Below are 24,458 nucleotides of genomic sequence, written 5' to 3'. Positions count from 1 at the left end.
TCTACTCTTCCCACCGGTTGGGATAGTGGCTGCCTAAAGAACTGGCAGTGACCCCCTTCCTCTGGGTCGGTGGTCGCCAGACCCTCCGGGGCCCCCGTTATGCAAAGCTGAGGTCAGTCCTGGCTCCAGGGCCAGAGTGGCCATCACACCATCACCAGTCCTGCTAGCGGAGCCAGACTCGGGTGCTCTTGGGTCTTCCATTCGGTCTCCCCCTGGCCTCCCGCCCCACCCGCCTCCACCGCAGCTGGGCCCTGCCCCCACGCCGGCCCCGCCACAGCTCCAGCTCTGCCGCTTGGAAAGCCTGGCCAAAACAACGCCCCAGGGGAATGTGGGCTGGTGGGGGGGCGGGGGGGTGCTAAGGAGAAGGAGGAGGAGGAGGAGGAGGAGAGGTCCAATCTCACTGCATCAGTTTTGAAAAGTATAAACATTAACTGGCCGTTTCAACAACTGAAAAACCCCAAACACTGACACGCTCACTTTCTCCTCCATTTTAGGCAAGTTTTCCGAGTGCAGCCAGAGGCAGGAGAGGAGGAAGTCATGGCCGGGCTGGGGCCCACTCTCTGGAGGGGCAGGCTTCAACACGCAGAAGAAGCGGCCTGGCCCCAGCCTGCCGGCCGCCCCAGCATACTCTGCATGGCCTAGGGGTGGGTCACGGCGGGGGCGCCGCGGGCACCGGCCTGGGAATCAGGAATCTCGGACGGTCCACTCTGCTGTCCTGTTGTTGGGCCTCACCTGCCCCCTTTGCGGTTGAGGAAACTCTTCCCCTCTGGGTGGACAGGCCCATCGCTACCTAGTGGAACCCAGAAACAAGTCTGGCCAGGAAGGGAAGGGAGAAGGGGCAGAGGTTCCTTAGGATGTGCCTGCGGGACTGGAGCTTCAGTGAGGATCTTGGGAGACTAGATGGTCGTTGTGGGGTTGGGGACTGGGGACTGGGGCCAGGGAGTGGGAGATGGCAAGAGTTCAGAACTCCATGTTCACACCTTGCTTCGAGTTTTGGGGGTGGAAGCCTGAGTCTGTGCTGCTGCCAAGGGGTGCGCTCCAAGCAGGCTTTCCCATCTCCCAGGACCCCACAGGGCGCCCCTTCCTCCACCAAACCACCGATACCGGTGCGGCAAGGCCGGCCAGACCCCGCCACCCAAATGGGTGTTGGCCCATGCTGCCCTGGGCCAGCCACTGGAAGCAAAAGGATCTCAGTCACACCCAATTCCCCATGTCACAGGGCATTGGGGCAGACTGGGAGAAGAGATGACTGGATTTAAGATTGCAACTTTCAGGAGAGGGGCAGGGGGAAGGGGATGGAGGAGGCTTGCAGGGAGCAGGATTTCCTAAAGCTCAGGAAGGAGAGCATGAGAGAAATGGTGGCTGGGGGGGGGGGGGGGGGAATGGAGGGGGAGGAGAGAGCGGGGGGGCGGGAGAGAGAGAGAGAGAGAGAGACAGAGAAAGAGCGTGCGCACGTGCGCTGGAGCTGATGGGTTTCTTCCCTGTTGTTCCGGCTGGGCCCCATCTCCCTCTGCCCCTCCTGGCCAAGACTGCCCCACATACAGCCAGGGCCCCCAATTCAGTGTCTCTTGGCCAGCCTGGGCTCTGGATTTGAGGCCCCAAGCCCCAAGACCAGCACTAGTGCCCAGCCTCAGGCCTCTTCTCTTTCCTCCCAGGACATGGCCAGACTCTGCTGCCTCAGTTGCCCTAGTAAGACAAGCTAAAAAGCTGATTCCTGTCCCTGGTCAGGGGAGTGAGCCCAGCTGGGCCAGAGACTCCTAGCACCTCCACTTGAAATCGCTGTGCTTTTGGGAAGGGGCTGGGAGGAGGACACAGGCTTCGGCCTCTGCTCCGTCCCAAGAGGGAGCCCTATTTGTGGAGGCACAGGACTTGGAGGGGAGGGGCTGAGGACAATAAGGACCATACCAGCCAGCTGCCACCGCCTGGAGGACCCACATACGTTCTCAGTGCCTCCTGCTCCCCCAGTCTCACAGCTGTGCAGCCTTGAAATCTGTCCCTCCACGCCAGGCTCCCAGGAGCATTTCAGCGCGGTAGGCTGGCAGGAAGGAGAGGCACAGGGGCGACACTAACATCAGAGTGATTTTTCCAGCTGGGCCAGAGGCCCATCTGCAACACCAAACACAGCATTAACTCCCAGACCCAACGAGAAGAGGACCCCCCACACATACAAACACACCCACACACACACTTGGGCTCAGGGAGCAGGGCCAGAGCCCGTGGTGGGAGACCCCCCTCACTTGAGCATGCCAGCCATGGGAGTGCCCCAGCCTCCAAACGTCTTTCCTGCTCTTCCCATCCCATCTCTCTGTCTGACACACCTGCCCCTCTTCTCTCAGCCCTGGTCCCTGCACAACGAGTTCTGGGCCATAGGGATAACAAGGCAGGACCAGGGGTGGGAAGTGGTGCAGAATGATGGGGAGACCCCTGATAAGGCATATGCCATTCCACCCCCAACCCCTCGCTCCCAGCCTGGGCACTAAGTAGAGTCCCATTCCCAAGTCAGCTGCAGGATGGCAGGTCAGTCCTGAGGCTCACAGGAGCTCCAGTTTGGACCAGGGCCCGAGAAGAGTGAGTGTGCCATGCGTGCGAAGTTCTGAGGAATTTCTCAGTGCTTGAACTCTCATCGCCCTGGCTCCTCCTCCTCTCCTCATCTTCCTCCTCTGAGCTCTTCCCACGGCCTCGAGGCCCCAGGACGCTGCCACGAGTTCTCTAATGTCTTCGGCCTCCTCTGCCTCCATCCAGAGGCTTGGATGACTCTCCTTCCGGTTAGGCCCTCCCACTGCCCCTTCTTGCCAGAGTCTTGCTCCTCGCTGCCCTTCACCCCCTCCACCAGAACGTGGGCCTGGTGTTTCAGTGTAATGCATCCCCCAGGCCCCTCCTCCTCTCCCACGTCTTCTGTAACTCACAGAAGGCCGGCTGACACAAACACACGGATCCGGCGTTTCAAAGTCACTGGTGGGGAGATCGACGTTGCAGTGGGCCCTTGGCTGGTCCCCTCCCCTCTTTCCACTGGCCAACTTCCCCCTGGGGGTTTTCAGGTCATTTTCCAGCCCCTGGAGGCTGCTCTGTCGACTAAGACTGGCAGATCTCGTTCTCTGGGCCGCTCCCCAGCTCAGGTCCCTTCTGGCTTCTTGGGCTGTCATTCGGGGGACAATATTTGCCATGTCAATGCTCCCTCTACGTCCGGGCCGCACCGAGGCTTCCGCCGGGGTGGACAGGCAAGAGAGCGGGAGGGAGGGGGTGGCATCCTTAAAGAGGAGCAGAGGACTTGGAGGTGGAACAGCGGGGCTGGAGAGAAAGCCTGACAATGACACCTCTGTTCCTTTTAGAAGGAGATTCTGCCCCGCGCCTCTGGGCTCCTTCCGATTCCTTGAAGAAGTTAGAGGTCTCCAAGCGAGAGGCTCATCCAGTCGGCTGGGGCCTGGACACGCCCAGCTCTTCCTGGGCCAGGCTGGCAGAAAGGCCTCCTGTGACCCTGGGGGAGGGTGGCGTGCTGAGCCGTAACACTGACAAGTTTATCTCTTGAAAGGAGTTTGGGATTCTTGGGCTTGACGGGAGGGACAGCAGACCAATGTCCTTATACTATTGTTTGTTTTTCAGCCACAGCTGCTCCTCTAAGTGGTTTCTTCTTTAAGATTGAAGGACCACTAACTCTCTCTCTCTCTGTATCTCATTCATTCATTCAATCGTATTTATTGAGCGCTTACTGTGTGCAGAGCACTGTACTAAGCGCTTGGGAAGTACAAGTTGGCAACATACAGAGACGGCCCCTACCCAACAGTGGGCTCACAGTCTAGAAGGGGGAGACAGAGAACAAAAGAAGACATATTAGCAAAATAAAATAGAATAAATATGCACAAATAAAATAAATAAATAAGTAGAGTAATAAATACATACAAACAATACGAATATAATACGTATCTCCCTCTCTGTGTCTCTCTCTCTATACACACAGGTGAACCCTAAGTCGCAAGCATCCCACAATACGTATAAACCGGGGATCTGTTCTACACCTTTGACTGACATGCCCCAGCATATGTAAGCTCCACTCCCAATGTGGCAGGAAAGCTGGTTCTCCCTCCCTGCTCCCATTTCCCCTCACCACTTTTCAGGCCCCCCCTTTGTGCTGAACTGCGGTGCGTGGGGCCAATTTTTGACCCTTTCCCTTTAAATTCTAATGTTAGTGGTTGTCCAGGCAGCTGCTGCTGCATCTCCCCTACCCCCAGCCGCCAGAACCCACCACTTCCCACTCGCAGGGTTGCGATCCTGCTTCCCCACCCCGCCTGGGGCCTCTGTGTCAGACAGACAGACTGGGGTGGGATAGCGACCGCGTGCCGTTGGGTTGGTGGGGAGGAACCGCTGCTTTCCCCATCCTGCCCCGATCTGCCGCTGTCTCCATCCCCATGGGGAAGCAGAGCTGCAAGCTAGCAAATGGGAAGCAGTGGTTAAGGATAGGGGCCGGAGAGGCTGGGAGAAGGTACGGTCCCAGATGCTGTGTTAAAGGTGAAAGGAGGAACTAAAAACTGCACCACACAGCAAAAGTTCAGCACAAAGAGGATGAGGGTGTTGGGAGGCTGGAAGCGGGGCAGAAAACCAGCAGGAAATAGGAGTGGGGTGGGAGCAGCGAGGGCAGGGGGTCCGACCTAGCCTAGAAGCAGGTCGTGACCTGACAAACAAGGGACAGTCACTGAGCTCAAGGGTAACTGAGCCACGTTAGGGTTAGGGGTTCAAAAAATCTTTTTTTTGCTTTTTGCTTTTTCTATTTTTGAGTAGAGTTCATTTTAAAGTCTGCGTTAGGAAAATGTAATTCTAATGAAGTGAAGTCATGCTTTAAAGTACTTTAACAAAGGTGAAACAGTGGTTTTGCGTCCACATGACTTTTCCAGACGCTCAGGAACGAATCCCGACAGCTCATCTGTAGGTCTCTGGGAAAACGCAGTCCACGATGCGGTCATTCACGAAGAGCCCCGCTGTGCGGTGGGGTTGCCCACCCTTCTGATCCTTTCCCGTGCAGAAAGGGGCCCGGGCACGGAACATCTTCATGGCCAGAAATCAGGGCCGACCTGCTGGTCCATGGTGAAACATCCCTGGGATGCCAAAAGAGTTTCTGGGATTCAATTCCCTGCTGACCTTCAAAGGTTTTCATGAATTTTCCTCAGGCCCCCACCTCTCCTCCGTCATTTGGTTTCACAGCTGTCTCTCCGGTGCTCAGGTAGTGTTCGGCTCATTGCTTTTTCCCCTTTTTCCTTCTTTGCCTGCACCTGCTCCCTTCTTCCCTCCACAGCAGGGACGAGCATCCGAGATCACCGCCACTCTTGACGCAGAGACTTCGAAGGTGCTCATCAGAGACAGACCGGTCCCCGATGCCCTTGAAAATGTCACCTTGGCAGTGCCGGCAGAGGGATTTGGAGACATTCACAGCTGGACTGCCCATCTCTGGGAGGGGAAGCTGAAAAAGCTTGATGGTCCATCCCTAATCATCCCACACTCGTCCAGGCCTCCTGGTGCCACTGTCCACATAATAATAATAATAATAATAATGGGATTTATTAAGCGCTTACTATGTGCAAAGCACTGTTCTAAGCGCCGGCGAGGTTACAAAGTGATCAGGTTGTCCCACGGGGGGCTCACAGTCTTCATTCCCATTTTACAGATGAGGGAACTGAGGCCCAGAGAAGTGAAGTGACTTGCCCAAAGTCACACAGCTGACAATTGGTAGAGCTGGGATTCGAACCCATGACCTCTGACTCCAAAGCCCGGGCTCTTTCCACTGAGCCACACTGCTTCTCAAGAGCAGGCTGATCGAACCAATGGTCTGTCCCAAAGAAGTCATTGCTTCTGTTCTTAGGGTCGGATAGGTCCCCCAGGATTTTCCTCACTCCCTCTCCACCAGGGCTGCAAACTCCACTCCAGGAAGCTGCTGGTGGCAGGGGTGGGGTGGGAAGGAGGCACCATTTGGGATTGTAGCCTCTTCCCACTCCTGCCCTGTCACTCCTTCTCAGATCTTGCTCAGCCAAATCAGGGCAATGTGATTTATCACTTCTCCTCAGCCCCAGCCCAATCGGTAGCCGGTCTGGCTACCTCCGCCTCCCACTGTGAGCAGGGCCAGAAGCTGACCCTGAGGCCGGGTGGCTCCCTCGCTCCAATAGGTTGCCTTGCTACTGAATTGATGACCATTTTCAGTGACTGGAAGGGCTACTAGGGGTGCTACTGGATGGGCTAGAGCCCCTGGAAGCTTGGGTTCTCCTTCCACACTACAAGCTATGAACAAATCTGACAACCGAGCGGCTTTGGCCATGACTAGGGGCTGGGGAGGGCTTTGGCAGCCAAGTGGTCAGGGCTGGCTCCCCTAGCTCTCCCCACCCCACAGTCACATAGGGGTCCACTTTGTCAGTGAGAAGTCTTAGCTTCACCCTGCCCTACCCAGGGGACAGGGACAAGACTGCCCTGAGGATCCTGGGGAGGGAGAAAGGGAGGGGGGGGAGAGAGAGAGAAAGAGAGAGAGAGTAAGAGAGAGAGAGAGGAGAGAAGGGCAGTAGGGGGATGGGGCCATGGGGGCAAGGGCCTCTGCTCTTGCCAGGGGCAAGACACGAGATCATTCAAATGTGCGGAGGAGAAGAAGGGGCCTCTCTGTCTCGTAAAGGGCAGGGATGGTGCACAGGAAGCTGGAATGGGTAAAAAGGGGTGGCCTGGGCTGAGCCACGCCAGGCCGGAAAGGCCAAGGTCACGGGCAGAGGGGGAGCCCAGAGACTGGCACTATTCAGGCCAAAGAAGGGAATGGACAGAGGGGGTGTCCATTCACGCCAAGCAATTGGTTTCCTTGGTTTCCTGGGGCGGAGGGCTACGGGGGTGGTGGAGGGGGTGGTGTGGAGACACTGCCAGGCTAGGCAGTGTGAGAGCAGCCCTGCAGGACAGGAGAAGAAGTCATGAGAGGCAGCCGTGAGGCTTAAACCATGCGGCAGGACACATTCCTTCTGAGGACCTAACCACGGCCCTTCCCACGGTTGCCCTGGAAGAAAGCGGGCTAGCCCCCAGGGAAGTGTCTCTGGTCCTGTCGGGCCTCGGTGCCTGGCTTCGCCCATACTCCGAGCCTGCCCTTTTGGGGCTGCTGAGCCCCAGGAGTTCCTGCCCATCCCCTACCCCGCTCTACTAACCTGTTTGCTGGAAGATGCTGTTGGTGCTGAGGTCCCACAAGGTTTGAAATGTTCGCACTGAAGTGTCTGAGGGCCACACCAACAGCTGCGGGGGGAGAAAGAGCTCCGTCGGCCGGGAGGTTCTCTCAGCCCCGGCCCAGTGGGGTGGACTGTCTCTTACGCCGGCCCCCAACTCCCGAACCCGGCCCGGGCGGAAACGATGTGGGAGCAGGGATGGGGACGGGCTACCCTGGGCCCAGTTAGCATCTTTTCTCTCCTCCCTCTTCCTCCCCCTCTGCCTTGGGCTGAATGTGTGTACCCTCCCACCCCTCACTGCCTCTCATTTTCTGGTGAGCACCATCTTTCTGGCTCTGACCCACTTTCTCCTATCCCCACCCGAAACGTCTCCGAGATCCTGGGGGAGAAGCCACGGGCCTGCCCCTGAAGGGCACACGGCAAGGAACACCACTGGCCGACCACTCTGAAACCCCAACTCACGGGGCACGCAAGCCAGCTTTCAGGTCCCACCAGCCAGCTGAGAACAAGGAGGAACAGAGATACGGCCGTCTAATACAAACAGAGAGATAAAACTCTGTCTCTGGCTCCTTCTTCTTTAACCAATCTTGAGCCCTAGCCAGATGCCAAGGAGCGGTCCCCGGCCAGCTGGGGATGAGGCAATCGAGCCCCGTTAAGTTATGGTGCCTCTTGGCCGGGTGCCTCTACGGTTAGTCCTGACAGTTTCTCCTTTCTGGGAGAGAGAGAGAGAGGGAGAGGGAGAGACAGAGAGAATGTGTGTCTCCTGGCCAGCATCATTCTTTCCAGTTTCCAGCCAGGCAGGCGATGGTGGCGCCCGGCCGCTGTGGGGGTGGTAATTACAAAGCCGGCTGGTGGTCAGCGCACAGTCATGCTGAGGGCAAGGGGAGTGTACCAGCTGCCACTTCACCCCTCAGTCAAGGGTCCCCCCTCTGCGACAGAAACAGGTTGGGGCGGTGAGGGGCTGGGAGGGGTGGGGGGACAGGGAAGAGTGAGGGGGGTGCTTGCATACATGCATGTGCACCCACACACACATACACTCACACACAACTGCCAAGGGATGAAGTGGACACTGCCAGGACACTCCCTCTCCCTGCGCTGTTAAGCTGGGAAACTTGGCTTAGTCAGGAGAGAGGACGACACACACAACCCAAGGGGGTAAAAAGGGAGGTGGGGGGCGAGGTCGGCAGACTCTACCTGCTTCAGCATCCTTCCCTCCACCCCCACCCCCGCTACAGCAGCGGAGAATGATGTCCCGAGCAGAGGAAGGGGCAGGAGAGAGGGGAGGGGGCCCCGGACACAGACTGAGCCTCTGGGGCACTTTCACCTGGGCACAGCTCTGGCGATGTGCTGGCCGAAGCTGGAACATGGAAAGAAAATATGGAGATGGAGGAGAAAGAAGAAGAGGAAGAGGATGTGGAGGAGGAGGAAAATGGGGAGGAGAGAGGAGGAAGGTTAGAAGGAGGAAGAAGGGAAGGAGAACAAAAGAAAAAGGAGGGAAGAGGAGGAGGGGCGGACGGAGAGAGAGGAAGGAGAAAGATGAAGGGGAGAGGAAGAAGCAGAGGGAGAAAGGAGGATGAACGAGGAAGGATGAGTGAGGAGGAAGAGGGAGGCAGGGACCAGGGAGCGAACCCTCCGGCGACCAACTGGGAGAGAACCACGCACGGCAGCCAGGCCATGTCAAGCAGGCACTGCCGAGCGGTTGCCATGGAGATGCCACAGGGACCCTCGATGGGTGAGCTGCCAGATTGATGCTCGGTGCCTTCCAAAGCCTGAACGTGAGCCTCAATCAACACAGGGAGCTGGGAAGACTCCAGCTGGGGTGGGGACGGCATCGCAAACTTACCCCCAGGGGAATGGGGCGGCAAGGGCTCCCTTGGCCCCAAGGTAGGGACCCCGGTTTTGGCAAGTGGTGGTGATGGAATTGCACTGGACTCTCCCAAGTACTTAGTGCAAAGCTCTGAATACAGTAACTGCTCGATAAATACTGTTGATTGATTGTTCGATTGATGGGTGATGTCTTTCTCATTTGCACAGGACGCCAGGGACTCTTGGAAGGGGAAGAACCACGTGTGTGGGAGAGGGGGGCAGGAGGGCTCACCTGGTCAGAAACCCGGACTGCCCTGATACCAGCTCTAGACTGGCCTCACTAGGTCAAAGATTGTGGAGCCTTCAACCAGACTAGACAGGAAGTGGGCATCAGCTGAACCAGAAGCGACTACTTCCCACGCACTCACATGCGGCAACCACTCCCGAGAAAGACGTCTGGGCCCTTTTGGTGTGCTCTGAGCTCCTTCCGGGCCAGCAGTGCAGGGGCCCCAGTAGGGTCACTTCAGGGAGTCCAGAGGAGCATCCAAACCCAGTGGAAACCTGTTTGGATTTGGGTTGTGTTGGTCAGATCTGGCCCCAAGGCCTTGGGGCTCCTGGGGACGTGGGCTGACCCAGGCCAAGCTTGACCAAAGTGGGGAGTAACTAGAGTTGGAAGGAAGTCAAGACCTGAGGAGCTTGGACTCTGTCTCTGACTCAGAGCCGGAGCCTAGCATCGATTGGGGCTGCGGGGAGGGGGTGTAGGTTCTCACACCAAGAAATGCCTGACACCTTTGCCCCTGCTCTTAGCTTGGATAGTCTGCTCTGGAGTGGACACTGGCCAGTCTTGCTGGCCTCTCCCAGCAGCTGGCTCTCTCCAAATCATGGGCATTGCCCCTAATGCTGAAGGGTCTGCTTATTAACAGCTGGGTCAACTGCGACCTCATGGGCTCCAGCATTTTGTGTGTGTGTGTGTGTCTCTCTCTCTCTCTCTCTCTCTCTCTCTCTCTCTCTCTCTCTCTCTCTCTCTCGGGGGCAGGGCTCCTGGTTTCGGCCCCTCCCCCAATGATATCATCCCTGAGGGTCGTCAGTGCATGATGACTCACAAACAGGGCTGGAAATACTCCTCAAAGGACCCCTCCCACCACCCCCATCCCTGCCCTGCGGTGAGACCCAGCGGCTTCCCACCAGAAGGCGGGAAGGATGGAGGGAAGGAAAGATGGAGGGAAAGATGAAGGGAAGGATGGAGGGAGGGAGGAGAGAGGGAGGAAGGAAGGAAGGGAGAGGAAGCAATCTGGTGAAGGAAGCCATCCTGCTTTGTGGCCCACCCTATGAGACCAGTGAATGTTACAGACAGGAGGAGAGAGGTGCCTTTTGACATAAGGAGGTAGGGGTCAGCCTGAGGCTTGTTTTACTTGTACATATCTATTCTATTTATTTTATTTCGTTAGTATGTTTGGTTTTGTTCTCTGTCTCCCCCTTTTAGACTGTGAGCCCACTGCTGGGTAGGGACTGTCTCTATATGTTGCCAACTTGTACTTCCCAAGCGCTTAGTACAGTGCTCTGCACACAGTAAGCGCTCAATAAATACGATTGATGATGATGATGAGGCCTTGGGGGGCCCGGGGCAGCATCCCATTTCCACACTCATGTCAGCCTGAGCTACTCTTTCCCCAGCATTGACGGAAGGCCCAATAGGCCCAGGCCCAGAGCGGCTAATTTGGAAGGGGCAGCAATAATATCCAAAAGATTAAAAGCTCTTATGTTGGTCAGGAAGGTCCATGTGCCAGTCTCTGGGGGCCATACACCGGTCAGTGCCCCGGCAACCCAGCGGCCAGACAGGAGGGGCTCCCTGACCAGGATGGCCAGCCGGGGAGCTGTCACAGAGAGAGGACACTGCTGCTGCCACCATCATGGCCATCACAGTCCCTGCTGATGTTCTGTTTCCAGCTGAGGGGCTGCACCGGGCTTGGGGCCTCAGCCTGGTTGGGATGCCCCCGCGAGGGGCATCAATGTCCCTGTGTCCCTGCAGGCTGGGGGTGATGATGTCAATGACATCCCCAGGCCCCTGCTTCTCTCTCTCTCTCTCTCTCTCTTTCTGTCAAAAAGAGGGTACCCTCAATGTCCCTGCGGGGTGATAACACACCCTCAGGCACGACTGCTTTGAGACTGGGGGAAACTTGTCTGAGGCCTCTTTTCTGACATCTCACACTTTAAGCATTTTAGGTTTGGGGTGGGAATGGCTTCTGGGAGAGCTGGAACCTCCCGGGGGCCACACGCCTCCCTTCGAGGAAGATGACAAGAAGAAAGGGGCGGCTCGTCCCCCCTCCCCCCCCCAACCAGGGAGGACGGGTCCTGAGTTCAAGGGGGGGCTCCGTGCCCAAACCTTGGACTGCGCTCGCCCCCTGGTGTCGGGTTCCGGGGCCCACTGGACCAGCCTACCTGGAACAGCCACTGGAAGACGGGGACGGGGCAACTGGGCCCCCGCAGGTACACGCAGCTGAGGAGTCCACTACAGAGGAACGAGATCTGCTGGGCCAACGGGAAGCTGCAGAGGCAAAGGCCAAGCCAGTAGTTAGCGCCACGAGCCCGAGGGGACTCTCTTCCAGACCTACCTCACCTCCTTTCTCTCCTTCTCCAGCCCAGCCCGCACCCTCCGCTCCTCCGCTGCTAATCTCCTCACGGTACCTCGTTCTCGCCTGTCCCGCCATCGACCCCTGGCCCACGTCATCCCCCGGGCCTGGAATGGCCTCCCTCTGCCCATCCGCCAAGCTAGCTCTCTTCCTCCCTTCAAGGCCCTACTGAGAGCTCACCTCCTCCAGGAGGCCTTCCCACACTGAGCCCCTTCCTTTCGTCCCCCTCTCCATCCCCCGATCCTACCTCCTTCCCTTCCCCACAGCACCTGTATATATGTATATATGTTTGTACATATTTATTACTCTATTTTACTTGTACATATCTATTCTATTTATTTTATTTTGTTAGTATGTTTGGTTTTGTTCTCTGTCTCCCCCCTTTAGACTGTGAGCCCACTGTTGGGTTGGGACTGTCTCTATATGTTGCCAACTTGTACTTCCCAAGCACTTAGTACAGTGCTCTGCACACAGTAAGCGCTCAATAAATACGATTGATTGACTGATTGATTGATTCCAGACCCCCAACCCCAAAAGGACCAACTCTGCTGACCTGCTCCCTTTACGCAGCCCCTCTCCCAGTCCCACAGCACTTATGTACGTACCTGTAGTTTATTTACTTCTATTAATGCCCGACTCCCCCTTTAATAATAATAAATTCTGGTATTTGTTAAGCGCTTACTATGTGCCAAGCACTGTACTAAGCGCTGGGGTAGATACAAGGTAATCAGGTTGTCCCACGTGGGGCTCACAGTCTTAATCCCCATTTTTTACAGATGAGGTCACTGAGGCCCAGAGAAGTGAAGTGGCTTGTCCAAGGACACACAGCAGACAAGTGGTGGAGCCGGGATTAGAACCCACGACTTCTGATTCCCATGCCCGGGCCCTTGCCACTACTGTAAGCTCATTGTGGGCAGGGAACATGTCTGTTTATTGCTATATTGTATAATAATAGTAATAATGGCATTTGTTAAGCACTCACTGGGTGCAAAGCACTGTTCTAAGTGCTGGGGGGAACAGAAGGTGATCAGGTTGTCCCACATGGGGCTCACAGTCTTAATCTCCATTTTACAGATCAGGTAACTGAGGTACAGAGAAGTTGACGGGCCCGAAGTCACACAGCTGACAAGTGGGGGAGCCGGGATTAGAACCCATGACCTCGGACTCCCAAGCCTGGGCTCTTTCCACTGAGCCGCACTGCTTCTCTCCCAAGTGCTTAGTACAGTACGCTGCACACATTAAGCACTCAGTAAATGCAAGAGAATGACTGAATGGATGAAAGGAGTTGTCTTGGCCCAGTGCGGAGTAGTCAAGGGACTTGTCTTTCACTCCTGGAAATGTGCCCTGTCCCCCCCAGGCCCCACCGTCCTCACTTTCCTGTCCCCCCGGTTCTTCTCTGAGCCCGCATGGACCCTGCCGGGAGGACATTAGCACAGTCAGCCATGACCGCCCTCTACTCTGGCCTGAGACCAAGAGAGTATCAAGAGAATCGAGAAGAGAATCGTCAAGAGAATCGTTCTTGCCGCTTCTCTTCTTCCTCTCGGCCCATCCTGCGGCTGGGAAGGCTGACGCCCGGAGCCACTCAAAACCTGCAGGGACCCCAACTCCCAACCACAGGCTCGGAGCCTGGACCCCAGCCGAGGCTGAGTGGCCGGCCGAGGGGCAGTGACTCTAGGAGGGCACAGTGCTTTCGTTGCCCTTTGTGAGGTGCCAAGGCATGAACGAGGGACACCGGAGAGGGTGGGAAAATGGTCTGCGCCAGGATGGCTGGTTAGGGGGGGATGGGGGAAATCTAGGCAGGAAAGAACAAAGCGGGATTCAACAGAGAACTGTGCGGAGAAACTCAAAGCAGCTGGCCCGGGGCCAGCACAGGATGGTGTCATTTTCACCACCGAGCTCCTGTCTCCCCATATGGTGCTAACCATCAGCTCCCTCACCCCCACTTGTCACGTCTTCCCACATTTCTTCCCTTGGTGTGCTCGAAGGAGAGAAAATAATTGCCGCAGGTGGGAAAACCCCTCTAGCGCTGTGGGTGGGTGCTCAATAAACACGATGGCTTGCATGCTTGATTGACTGATTTGGGTACTTGGGTGGGTGGGTTGAATGTGCTCAGTGGGGAAATCAAAAACTGCATTCTGATCCCGCCTTGCCACTGGCAAGGGGCCATCCTGGGCCTCAGTTTCTCTTTCTGCAAATGGGGGTCAGGGAAGTCATTGCTACCTAGTGATCCATAGAGGGCTGGAACTGAATGCACTAGTGCTTGAGGAGGAAAGGAATCATCTCTGAGCATGGTTGCCCATTTTAGGGAAGGTTCCTTCTGGGCGGGAAATAGGTGGCACTTTCTGGAGTACTTTCCCAAGCATGTAGTACAGTGTCTTCCACTCAGTAAAGACTGCTACTACTACTCCTTTTATTAATGGTACTTAAGTGCTTACACTATGTCAGGCACTGTACTAAGTGCTGGGGTACATACAAGATAATCAGGTCGGGCCCAATCGCTGCCCCAAATGGGGCTCACGGTCTAAATCGGAGGGAGGATTTAATCCCCATTATATGGATGAGAAAACTGAGGCCCAGAGAAGCAAAGTGATTTGCCCAAGCTCACACAGCTGACAGGTGGCTGAGCTGGGATTAGAACCCAGATCCTTGATTCCCAAGCCTGTGCTCTTTCCACTAGGCCATGCTGCTTCTCTGGGCCCTGGGCCGCCTAGGCCTCACGGGTAAATTAGCTTCCTACCCTGACCTTCCCAAAAAGCGCCCTCCCCCCGCGCCCCAACCTTACCCCCATCCTCATCCCAGTGATTCTGCGTCAGGCCCAGGCTTCAGGCTTGGGTCTCAACACCCCAAGACGATTCCAGAGAGAATCTGGGGCCAAATGACCCCAAAGCAAATCCTCTCTGAGACGGTCCATCTGTGAGCCCAGCAGTGTTGTTTTCAGGACAGCATATTTTAAGCAGCTTGGAACAGAGAGTTCCAAGATGGATGCTTGCCTTCCCCGGGGGCCAGGCTGCTGTCCCCAGCCGTTCTCCACAAGGAGGTCCAGGAAACCTGCAGAATTGCTTCTCCGCAGGCACAGCTTGGTACGTGGGGAGAACAGCTTGGTTCCTGTGTCCGGGAGCCCACGCAGGTATGCCTGGGAGCGGGAGCGTGCGTCCCTCCCCCGCAGATGTCCCCACAGACACGCGATCCACCCCTGCCGAGGGGAGCGGCTCAGGCCCCTCACCCAGGGTCCCGGGCGGAGAGCAGCCAGGAGCCCAGAGGAAGGCACTCGGGGCACCTGGTGCCCGGGTGCTCAGAGAGGCGTCCACACAGAGGGAGTCGGACTGGTGGCCAGGACAGCGATGGGCTCGGATGACCCGGAGCGGGGCCCGGACAGCCCAGCTGGAGGGGACTCTGCCAGGCCCGTCAATGGGGGCATTGACGGGGTCTGAGCCCGGCGCCTCAGGCCACACATTCTCCAGCGATGCCGTAAGGGAAGAGGCCGGCCCTGCCTGGACGCCACCCCGGCCCGACGGATGGGGGGAGGTTCTCGCTAAAGGTAATGCCAGCCCATGCCCATCCAACGGGGTGGGCAGCTCTGGGGCCGGACAGAAGGAGGTGGGAGGGGAAAGAGGCAGAGAGTAACTGCTTCCAAGGGAATGGCCCACCCGGTGACGGCCCCAGGACTGGGGAAACAGACCTCAAGGTCACCTGTCTGGTCGCGACCCGGGCTCCTTTCACCTCACCTGAACCGGGACGGTAACGGCCCAGCCCCATCCTGCCCGACTGACCCCATCCTGCCTGCCCGACAAGTGACGCTGAAGCCAGAAGCGGAAGTCGACCAAAATGTGCCAGCCTGCTGTGGGCCATGGAACCCAAGGAGGCGGGAAGAATTATAAATATTAGAATTATTATGACCGTGCTGAGCATCACAAACCACAAGAGCTCTGAGACGTGGAGGGGAGAGCGGGCCCCGGGAGAGCCGGACCCCCTGCTGTCACAACCTTACCTGAGGGGTGGGGAAGGGGACCCGAGCAGGGAGGGGAGAAGGCAGGCCAAGACAGACTCTTGTGTAGGTCACTCAGTTCCAGATCTGAAATGAGTCTTCTAGACTGTGAACCCACTGTTGGGCAGGGACCGTTTCTATATGTTGCCGATTAGAACTTCCCAAGCGCTTAGTACAGTGCCCTGCACACCGTAAGCGCTCAATAAATATGATTGAATGAATGAATGAGAGGAAACCAGAAGCAAAGGCAAATCCCATAGATCCCCGGCCTGAGGGCAGAGGGGGACAGACGCTCGGCTTCTGGGACTGGATGGGGAGGCGGAAGTTGGGGCAGAGGTGATGGGAGGCAGGGGACGGGGAACACAAGCCCAGGGCACGACTGGGCAAAGATGGGATCCCTGGCTCAGATTCCGATCTGGGGCCCCACTCCTTGCTCCCTCCTCCCGCTCTGTTCAGCAGAGGATGATCCTGGGGACCAGGGGCTCTTATGTGCTGTCAGTGCTTCCAAACATGGCAATTTGATCACTGCAAAGTGCTCTCATTTCCAGAGGATTTGCTTTTCTGCCTTCGCAAAGTGAGTCCCAGAGCCCTTGAAATTGAGGCTTAATAGGTAGGAAGTGTGGCCTGCTGGGGAGAGATTAGGATAGGGCATCAGGAATGGGGCCAGCCCTAGCATGTGGGCCTTGACCCCAGCTTGGCCCGAGTGCCCTTCACTTCCCTGGGGCCCTCAGTTTCCTCTTCTGGAAAATGGGGGAAAGACCCCTACTACTTTGACTGTGAGCCCTGTGTGGGCCGGGTCTCCCCCAGCTCCTGGCCCACAGTTGGCACTCTCTAAAAACCATCTTTAATAAAAGCCGGGTCAAACACGAGCCCGAGTATCCTGGGCAGGGATATCCGCTCTTGGGACATCCCGGGGGTCCCCCACACTGGTGTCCGGTAAACCCTGGGGACAAGCCCCCTCCCGCAGGCCAGGCGGCTTCCTCTTCACTGGAGTCGGGCCGGGCAGGGGTGGCTGGCTGCTTCTCTCCAGAGGAAATTACAGGCAGAGGGGCAGAGAGCCCAGCCCCGGCTCTCTACCTGCTGAATGTATTCCAGGCCCATTCCCGGGAAGCCACAGGGAGGGGAAGCTGCTCATTGATATGCAGGAACCAGCTCCACTGGAACCTCCTGGGGATGTGGCCTTCAATCATCATGGAGCATTAGCGATGGCTTCCTCCAAGGCTAACCTACTTTCTCCTGCTTGCTCAAATGAAAGGTAACCCCCACCCCCACTCTCACACACAAACACACACACACACACCCCCTACCCACCCACCCCTCCACACACTGAGCACCGTACAAACGAGCGTCTGGCTCACATATTTAGTGCGGCAAGCAGGCCTCCTGGCCCTGAGCCAGCCGATATTTATAAGAGAAGGAGCTGCTGCCAGGCCCCTGTGTGATCAGGAAGCTCTGTCGGAAGCCCAGTAAATAATGCAGCAGGCATCTCCAAGCTCAGTTCCCAGCCAGGGAAGCAGCTTATCTGACCGGTTGAATGAACTCTGCCGAACAGGCCTGCAAGGTGGAACCCGTCCCCTCCTGCTCCTGGGCTGGGGGGCCCGAGCTGCGGAAGGGGGAAGGAAGGGACACGACTGAATGAATGAAGGAGAAGGGGCAGGGCGGCTCCTCATCTGAAATTTCCCTTAAGGGTAGGCAATCCAGAGAGTCACTGACTACAGCCCAAAATGACTAGCAGGTGGCATTCACCCTTTCTCGACTACCATTCTGCTCCTAGACTTCGGCACAATGTTCCACCTGATGTTGCTGTGGATGTCCCAGGCATCGGAGGACCTAAATGCCCAAGGGCCACGCTCCCGCCACGCTTCTCGGCCCGAATTCCCAGATTCGAGGGGGAAGCCCCTGGGGCCGGCGAGCGCTGGCTGTGGATGGGAAGTTGAGGGGGCCCGGCTTGTCGGCCCAGCGGGACAGGGAGGCTGCTGGCATCTCCTGCCCCTCTCTCTTTCACAAAAGGGCAACGTGCATGGTCCGGCCTGGGCCCTAGGCCACAGGGACTGCCTGTTCATTGGGGACCTTTTCAAAACCAAACCGTCACCTCCAAGTCATCTTTCCTTCTCGGGCCTTGGCCTTCAGCTCTCTCCCTTGGAAGCCGGCTGGCTGGGCCCTCCTTCCCCTTCTACCGCCTCCCTCCTCCCTCTCAGCCGTGCTTGCTCACAGCCAGAATGCCACAGTTCAAAAGTTCAAAAGCAAACGGCATTCGGTCTCTGCTCAGCCAAGAGCAGTCCTCCACTGCTAACTGCCCGGAGGCAGGGCGGGCATCTCCAGGGCACCCCTGTCCCCTCTCCCGCCCACCTACCTGAAAAACAGCCTCTCCAGGTGGCTGTGGGGCGGCAAGCCGGGGCAATCCAGGGAGCAGGGCAGCGGGTGGTGCCACGGTGAGAAGATGGGCTTTCCCGGGGGCAGCACGGGGATGACTGCCGGCTTCCTGCAGAACCGTTGCCCCGACAGCAGCCTGTGGAGCCTGGGGGGCTGTGAGTTCAGGGACCAGCCTGGGATCGGCTCCCGGCGCTCCCCCATCCCCTTCCCCCCGGGGGTTGGGGTGCAGGGGTCTAACTGCACTTGGGGTCCGCATCCAGGGACCCCGCAGGATGCCCCCCAGCCCGGCCCCCCACCTGGCTCAGGAGATGCTCGGCCTTCCCTCACTGGGCGATGGCCACCACAAGGGTAGGGTGAGGAGCTGGGGGATGGGGGGGGGGGTGTCCATCACCTCCGAACGGAGAAGACACCACCTGCTGTTCTATAGCTCCACCATCCTCTGAACAGCACCACTCACCTCTGCTCCCACAACCCTCATCCCCAGGCCAAAATTATAACAAAGAAAATAGTGGTATTTGTTAAGCGCTTACTCTGTGCCAAGCACCATATTCGGGGCTATGGAAGAAGATACAAGTTAAGCAGGTCTGCCACGATCCCTGTCCTAACACGGGGTTCACGGACTGGGGGGAGAACAGGTACTGAATCCTCATTTTACAGATGAAGAAATTGAGGCCCAGAGACATGAAATGGCTTGTCCAGGGTCACACAATAGGGTGGCAGAGCAGGATGGGAGCCCGGGTCCTCTGGCTCCCAGACCTGGGGTCTTCGCACCAGACCATGCTGCTTCTAGGCCCCGAGGGACAGGCCCAGCAACTTCCCACTCCCCAAGGTATGGGTGACCCCAGAAGGCGGGGGAACTGCTGGCTGTGGACCACAGGAATGAAGTGCGAGAGAAAGTAAGGCACAAAAACACGGGAGTGGGCCCCGGTTGGGACTATCACCCCTCTGGGCAATACCATACCCACCTCCCCCAGCGGAGCCAGCGCCCCTTGCACCCATCCTTCCGGCATTCCAGTGGGGATACTTGCTCGCCTCCAGGGTTCCCCAGAGCAAAAGGGGAACTGGCCCCCAAAAGCTTCATCTCCCACATCTCGTGCCCCAGGGTCTGCTTCCTGCAGAACGGAGGAGATCCATTCAGCGATCTTTGGGGGGGAAAGGGGGTGACACCCTGCCCCTTGACCCCTGACCAGGGAGCCCACTAAACTCACCCTGGACTCGAGTCCCAATTCCTCTCACTCTCCCTCACTGACCTCCCACAATCTACCCGCCCCTCAGTCCTGCATTGCCTTCCACCACCCCGCTGGCAAACAGAACAGCCCAGGGGGCTTGAGGCTTGCAAAAACCTCAGAAACCCAGTGGCTGCCAGAGTGGTCTCCTGGAACGCTGCTGTACCTTGGACTCTGAGCCACAGCACCCTACTGGCTTAGGTTCCTAAACTGTGCATTTGTCCTTCATTTTACCGATTTATCGTTCCATCCCTCCAGGTGTGACTGTCCTCAGTCCTTTTTCCCCACACTTTAATTCTTAGATCGTGAGTCCCTTGAGGGCCAGGAACCATGTCTAATTCCCAACTGTGCATTTTTTCCCATCACTCTGCACATAGTAAGCCCTGAGGCTTTAAGGCCCTCAGCCCCCCGGGGCCCCGGCTGCCCATAGTCACCCTTGGCACCTCTCTGCTGTTCTCCTAGTCCAGTGGAAATTTGAAGGTAAACTGGGAGTGTTCAACTTTGGAGCAGAAGAGAGGCGAGGGCCCCCTACCATTTACCTGCCTGGACCTCCTTCCCACTCCTGTTCAGGACCACTGAACTGCTCTGACTCCTGAGCTCTAAGTACCACCCATTGTAATAATAATAACTGTCGTATTTGGGATGCTCTTACTACATGGGGCACAGGGCTGGGGGAGATACAATGCTTCCAAATCAATGGGGAAAAACTGCCAAGAGCCTCCCTCAGCAGAGACCCAAAGGGGGGAATGGTCTAAGATACCTTAGCCCAGAGCCCTGGGCATGGCCACCCCCACACAGGGGAGGGGGGCAGGGTGGACAGATCAGAGCGCTCACCTCTTCTCCGGCAGATAGCCACTTAAGCCGTTGACACGGCCATTTGGGGCCCCGGAGGTAACCTGAGGAGGGAAACGAGAGGATAAACTGGAGAGAGGGAAGGGGGTGGGGGAGTAAAGATAAAGAGCCAAAGGGAGACAAAGGGAGATGGTGAGAGGGAGAGACAGACAGGGGAGGAGGCCCAAAATCGCTCCGAGGGAGGGGCCTGCCTCCAGACAGACACAGCCAGAAGGAACTTCCTGGCACCTCGGGAAAACAGCTTTTTTTCCCCAAGCTCGGTGGCTCTGCCTTGGTTTCCCTTGGACTCTCAGCCAAGTTCAGCTAGCTCGCAGGTGATCCTCTCGCTTCGGCCACAGTCTTACTTGCCCTTGACCAGTCTTGGTTCTCGGAACCTCAACCTCCCAACCCTCCCCACTGACTTTTCATATTCCATCTCTTTTTCGTCCACTTCCCTGGAACTCTCCACTCCCGGCAAGGAGCTTGGGGCACTCTCCCGAGTGTGGAGGCTGGTGTTCCACCCAAGGTGGACGCTCAGTAGATGCGACTAACTCGGCGCCACCTGGGATGTAGATAAACCACCCAGGAAGCTCCTCTTTGCAGAGGGTCTGGGGTCCCAAACTGACAGTGGGTCTGTGGTTCTATTGGCTGAGGGGGGTCCATCACTGGCCATGCCGGGGGTCAGTTTCTCCCCACAGAAGCCCAGGGGGCTGCGAGCCTGGCCAAGCCCTGGGCTGGCCATCATTCTAGAGTGTGTGGAGGGGAACAAGGGGCTCACTGTGCTTACGGAGACTTGGGGTTCTGTGGCTGCCGAAGAAGGCGCCTGGCCGGGGCCTGTCATGCTGCTCCGGAGCGCTTCCAGGGTAGCCGGGTTCTCCTTGGGGTTCGAGCCGGATGACACCGGCCCCGAGAGGCTGAGACTGGACCAAGCCCAGAGCAGGGTGGCCTGCAGCTCAGGAGCCCTTTCCTCTCTGAGACAGAGCAAGCTTGGTCCCCGGGGCTCAGCCCTTTGGGCTTCCCCTTCACGTTGCTTCCCTGTGGCCCAAGGCTCCATCCTGCGTGGGCTCCCGGGATCCCCCAAGGCAGCCAGAGACACATGGGACTCCGGGCTTCCTCCTGAGCCCACAGGGGAGAGGGCATGCCCGAAGGGCCTGGTCCAGGACCCCTGGTACAACAACTTGTTGGGCAACGGATTCCAAGCTGTGGGTGATAAGTCATCGGGGCCTGACTCAGCCCCGCTGGTGCTGTTGCTCCTCTGTCTCGAGGGGCTGCTCCAGGGAGGATTCGGGGCTGGTTGGGGTGGGCCGCCCGGGCCCTGGGCCTCTCCCCCGTCGCTTCCCTACAAGGACCCTGCCTGTTGCCAGAAGAGGAGCCCACCAGTTTCTGGGGGCTGTGGGGGTGGCTTCTGTGCCGGAAGATGTTGAAGACTTGATGCTTCACGGTGGGCAGCCGGAGGGGAAGGTCTCGCAGCGGGAAAGCTGGAAAACAGAGTGACCAGGCTGGGAATGGGCCCGCGGAAGCCAATCAAACATAGATCGCCCTACCGGAAGGAGCAGGATTTTCGGAAAGCCTGCCACGGGCCACAGCATTTACAAGGGACTTGGCTTTTGAGGAGTCTCTCCACCTGTTCCCCAACTTGGCAAGCCCCAAGAATGGAAACAGCCAAAGAGAGGAGTGGGCAGTGTTTGGTGGGATGAGAACCCAGGGTTCCTGGCTTCTTGTCCACCACTGAGACCCCCCAGAGACCCTGTAGGGGTGCCTATGGGCTCTTGATTCAAGCCATCCAGTGGGGCACCTGGGGCTCCCTGCTCTGGGCAGAAGGCCGAGGCCTTAACTGACCTTGGATGCTTCAGAGAGGGTGAACTTAACTCTAAATCTGCCAGTGCCTCTCAAGCCAAGGGTCCCTCAACAGCTCAGTCTGAGGCCCATTACAGCGAGGGGTCTTCGGGGTGGGGGAAGTGGAAGGAAAAGAGGGAAATGGGCCCACCCCTAGCTCCTCACTGCTCTCCTTGATGGGCAGTTGTGGAATGGGGGCTTTTAGAATGGCAGTTGCCCTATTCTAAAAACCACCCTAGAAGAAGGTCCTTTGGAAGTCTACATGCAGGGAGAGAGAGGAAAAAGTGGGAGGATTCCCCCCTCCCGCTGCCCCACAGAGGTAGAAGGGGGTGCCCAGGGGGGCAGACACACCCCACCTCAGGAGTCCCTGGCAGACCATGGCTGGTCCAGCGGTTATGCTGTGAGCAGCTCTGTTCTGGGGAAGGGGAAGGAGGAGAGGGTAGAGAGAGGACGGGGAGGACCAAGAACCTGGAGGGAAAGAAAGGAATGAGGGGGGAAGCCAGCACGAGGGGTTACCTTCTGGGTGAAGATTGGCTTTCCCCTGGGCCTGGGACTTGGCTTCCTGTGATTCCCCACAGGCCAGACCCTGTAAAGAAGAATTCCCATTGTCGGGACGATGAGGCTTCAGAAAAGAGGACAGTGAGGGGACTTGCCCCTACCTTGGATTTCTGCAGTCTTTATCTTTTGGAATTCTTCCCACAGGCTTTTGTTTTGCATCAATCAGCATAACAGCCCACAGAGCCCTGGTTTCATTCATCATCAGAAAGGGATCAGGACAAATGGCAATTCCCAGAGTTGGTTACTGCTCACCACCAGTTGGTTACTGGGCTTCAAGGCTTCAAGGCTGTCCATCACCTTACCCCCTCCTACCTCACCTCCCTTCTCTCCTTCTACAGCCCAGTCCGCACCCTCCGCTCCTCCACCGCTGATCTCCTCACCGTACCTCGCTCTCGCCTGTCCCGCCATCGACCCCCGGCCCACGTCATCCCCCGGGCCTGGAATGCCCTCCCTCTGCCCATCCGCCAAGCTAGCTCTCTTCCTCCCTTCAAGGCCCTGCTGAGAGCTCACCTCCTCCAGGAGGCCTTCCCAGACTGAGCCCCTTCCTTCCTCTCCCCCTCGTCCCCCTCTCCATCCCCCTCATCTTACCTCCTTCCCTTCCCCACAGCACCTGTATATAAGTATATATGTTTGTACATATTTTTTACTCTATTTATTTATTTATTTTATTTGTACATATCTATTCTATTTATTTTATTTTGTTAGTATGTTTGGTTTTGTTCTCTGTCTCCCCCTTTTAGACTGTGAGCCCACTGTTGGGTAGGGACTGTCTCTATATGTTGCCAATTTGTACTTCCCAAGCGCTTAGTACAGTGCTCTGCACATAGTAAGCGCTCAATAAATATGATTGATGATGATGATGCTCACGCCATCACAACGGCGGGACTGGGGAAAAGACTGACTTAGGCGCCCCCACGACAAACCTGTGGTTCAGAGGTAGGGGGTTTGGCAGGAGGCTGAGGGGTTTATCCCAAAGCCCCCATGAAGGGGAGTCAGCTCTAAGCTCTAGGCCCTCCCTCCTTGTTCTTCCCCTCACCCCTCACCCCCAGCCGTCACTCACCCCTTCCCAGACACTGTCTTGCAGCTGTACCGGTGGGGGGTCGGGAGATCCCGGGCAGAAGAAGGGCTTGCCCACCTTGGGCCTCTTGAGCTGGCGCAGCTGCCAGTACTCCATCAGGCTCACCTGGAAGCGGTTGCTGAAGAGCACTGAGGTGGGCTTCCTTCAAGCGCTTAGTACAGTGCTCTGCACATAGTAAGTGCTCAATAAATACGATTGATGATGAAGAGAGCGGGATCTGGTACTAGCGCATGTTGGCCCAGGGCCCTGAGAGGTCGTCCAGCCCAGGGCTGCCCGGACGCTTCTTCGGGAGCTGGCTAGGGTCCGGCCCGAGAGCCGGCTCTGCTAGTCGGGGCTCTTGGTGGCCACTGGGAGACAAGAGGGCCTGCCTTGGGCGAGGTGGGGAGGACAGGAGGCTCGGGACCCTCTCCTTTTCCAAGTCACTGCCCTCAGCCCCTTGGGGTCCAGTCTCAATCAATCAATCAATCAATCGTATTTATTGAGCGCTTACTATGTGCAGAGCACTGTACTAAGCGCTTGGGAAGTACAAATTGGCATCACATAGAGACAGTCCCTACCCGATAGTGGGCTCACAGTCTAAAAGGGGGAGACAGAGAACAGAACCAAACATACCAACAAAATAAAATAAGTAGGATAGAAATGTACAAGTAAAATAAATAAATAAATAAATAAACAGAGTAATAAATATGTACAACCATATATACATATATACAGGTGCTGTGGGGAGGGGAAGGCGGTAAGGCGGGGGGATGGAGAGGGGGACGAGGGGGAGAGGAAAGAAGGGGCTCAATCTGGGAAGGCCTCCTGGAGGAGGTGAGCTCTCAGCAGGGCCTTGAAGGGAGGAAGAGAGCTAGCTTGGCGGATGGGCAGAGGGAGGGCATTCCAGGCCCGGGGGATGACGTGGGCCGGGGGTCGATGGCGGGACAGGCGAGAGCGAGGTACAGTGAGGAGATTAGTGGTGGAGGA

The 24,458-nt window shown here is 57.2% G+C and overlaps 1 protein-coding gene across 1 annotated transcript; it reads right to left on the bottom strand.

Annotated features, from left to right (window-relative positions):
* Nucleotides 1–7,135: 7,135 nt before the first annotated feature.
* On the bottom strand, nucleotides 7,136–23,588 carry FAM178B (family with sequence similarity 178 member B). Its single transcript, XM_038753492.1, has 8 exons — nucleotides 23,475–23,588; nucleotides 22,373–22,442; nucleotides 21,364–21,498; nucleotides 20,808–20,972; nucleotides 20,024–20,085; nucleotides 17,944–18,116; nucleotides 11,415–11,520; nucleotides 7,136–7,239 (listed from the first exon to the last, which is right to left on the bottom strand). Exons 1-8 carry the CDS (start codon nucleotides 23,586–23,588, stop codon nucleotides 7,150–7,152), a joined length of 915 nt encoding a protein of 304 aa, XP_038609420.1. The 3' UTR covers nucleotides 7,136–7,149.
* Nucleotides 23,589–24,458: the final 870 nt, after the last annotated feature.

This window comes from Tachyglossus aculeatus, chromosome 11 (genome assembly GCF_015852505.1).
Source record: "Tachyglossus aculeatus isolate mTacAcu1 chromosome 11, mTacAcu1.pri, whole genome shotgun sequence".
Classification (NCBI taxonomy): Eukaryota; Metazoa; Chordata; class Mammalia; order Monotremata; family Tachyglossidae; genus Tachyglossus; species Tachyglossus aculeatus.
This window is presented reverse-complemented; position numbering and strand designations above follow the sequence as displayed.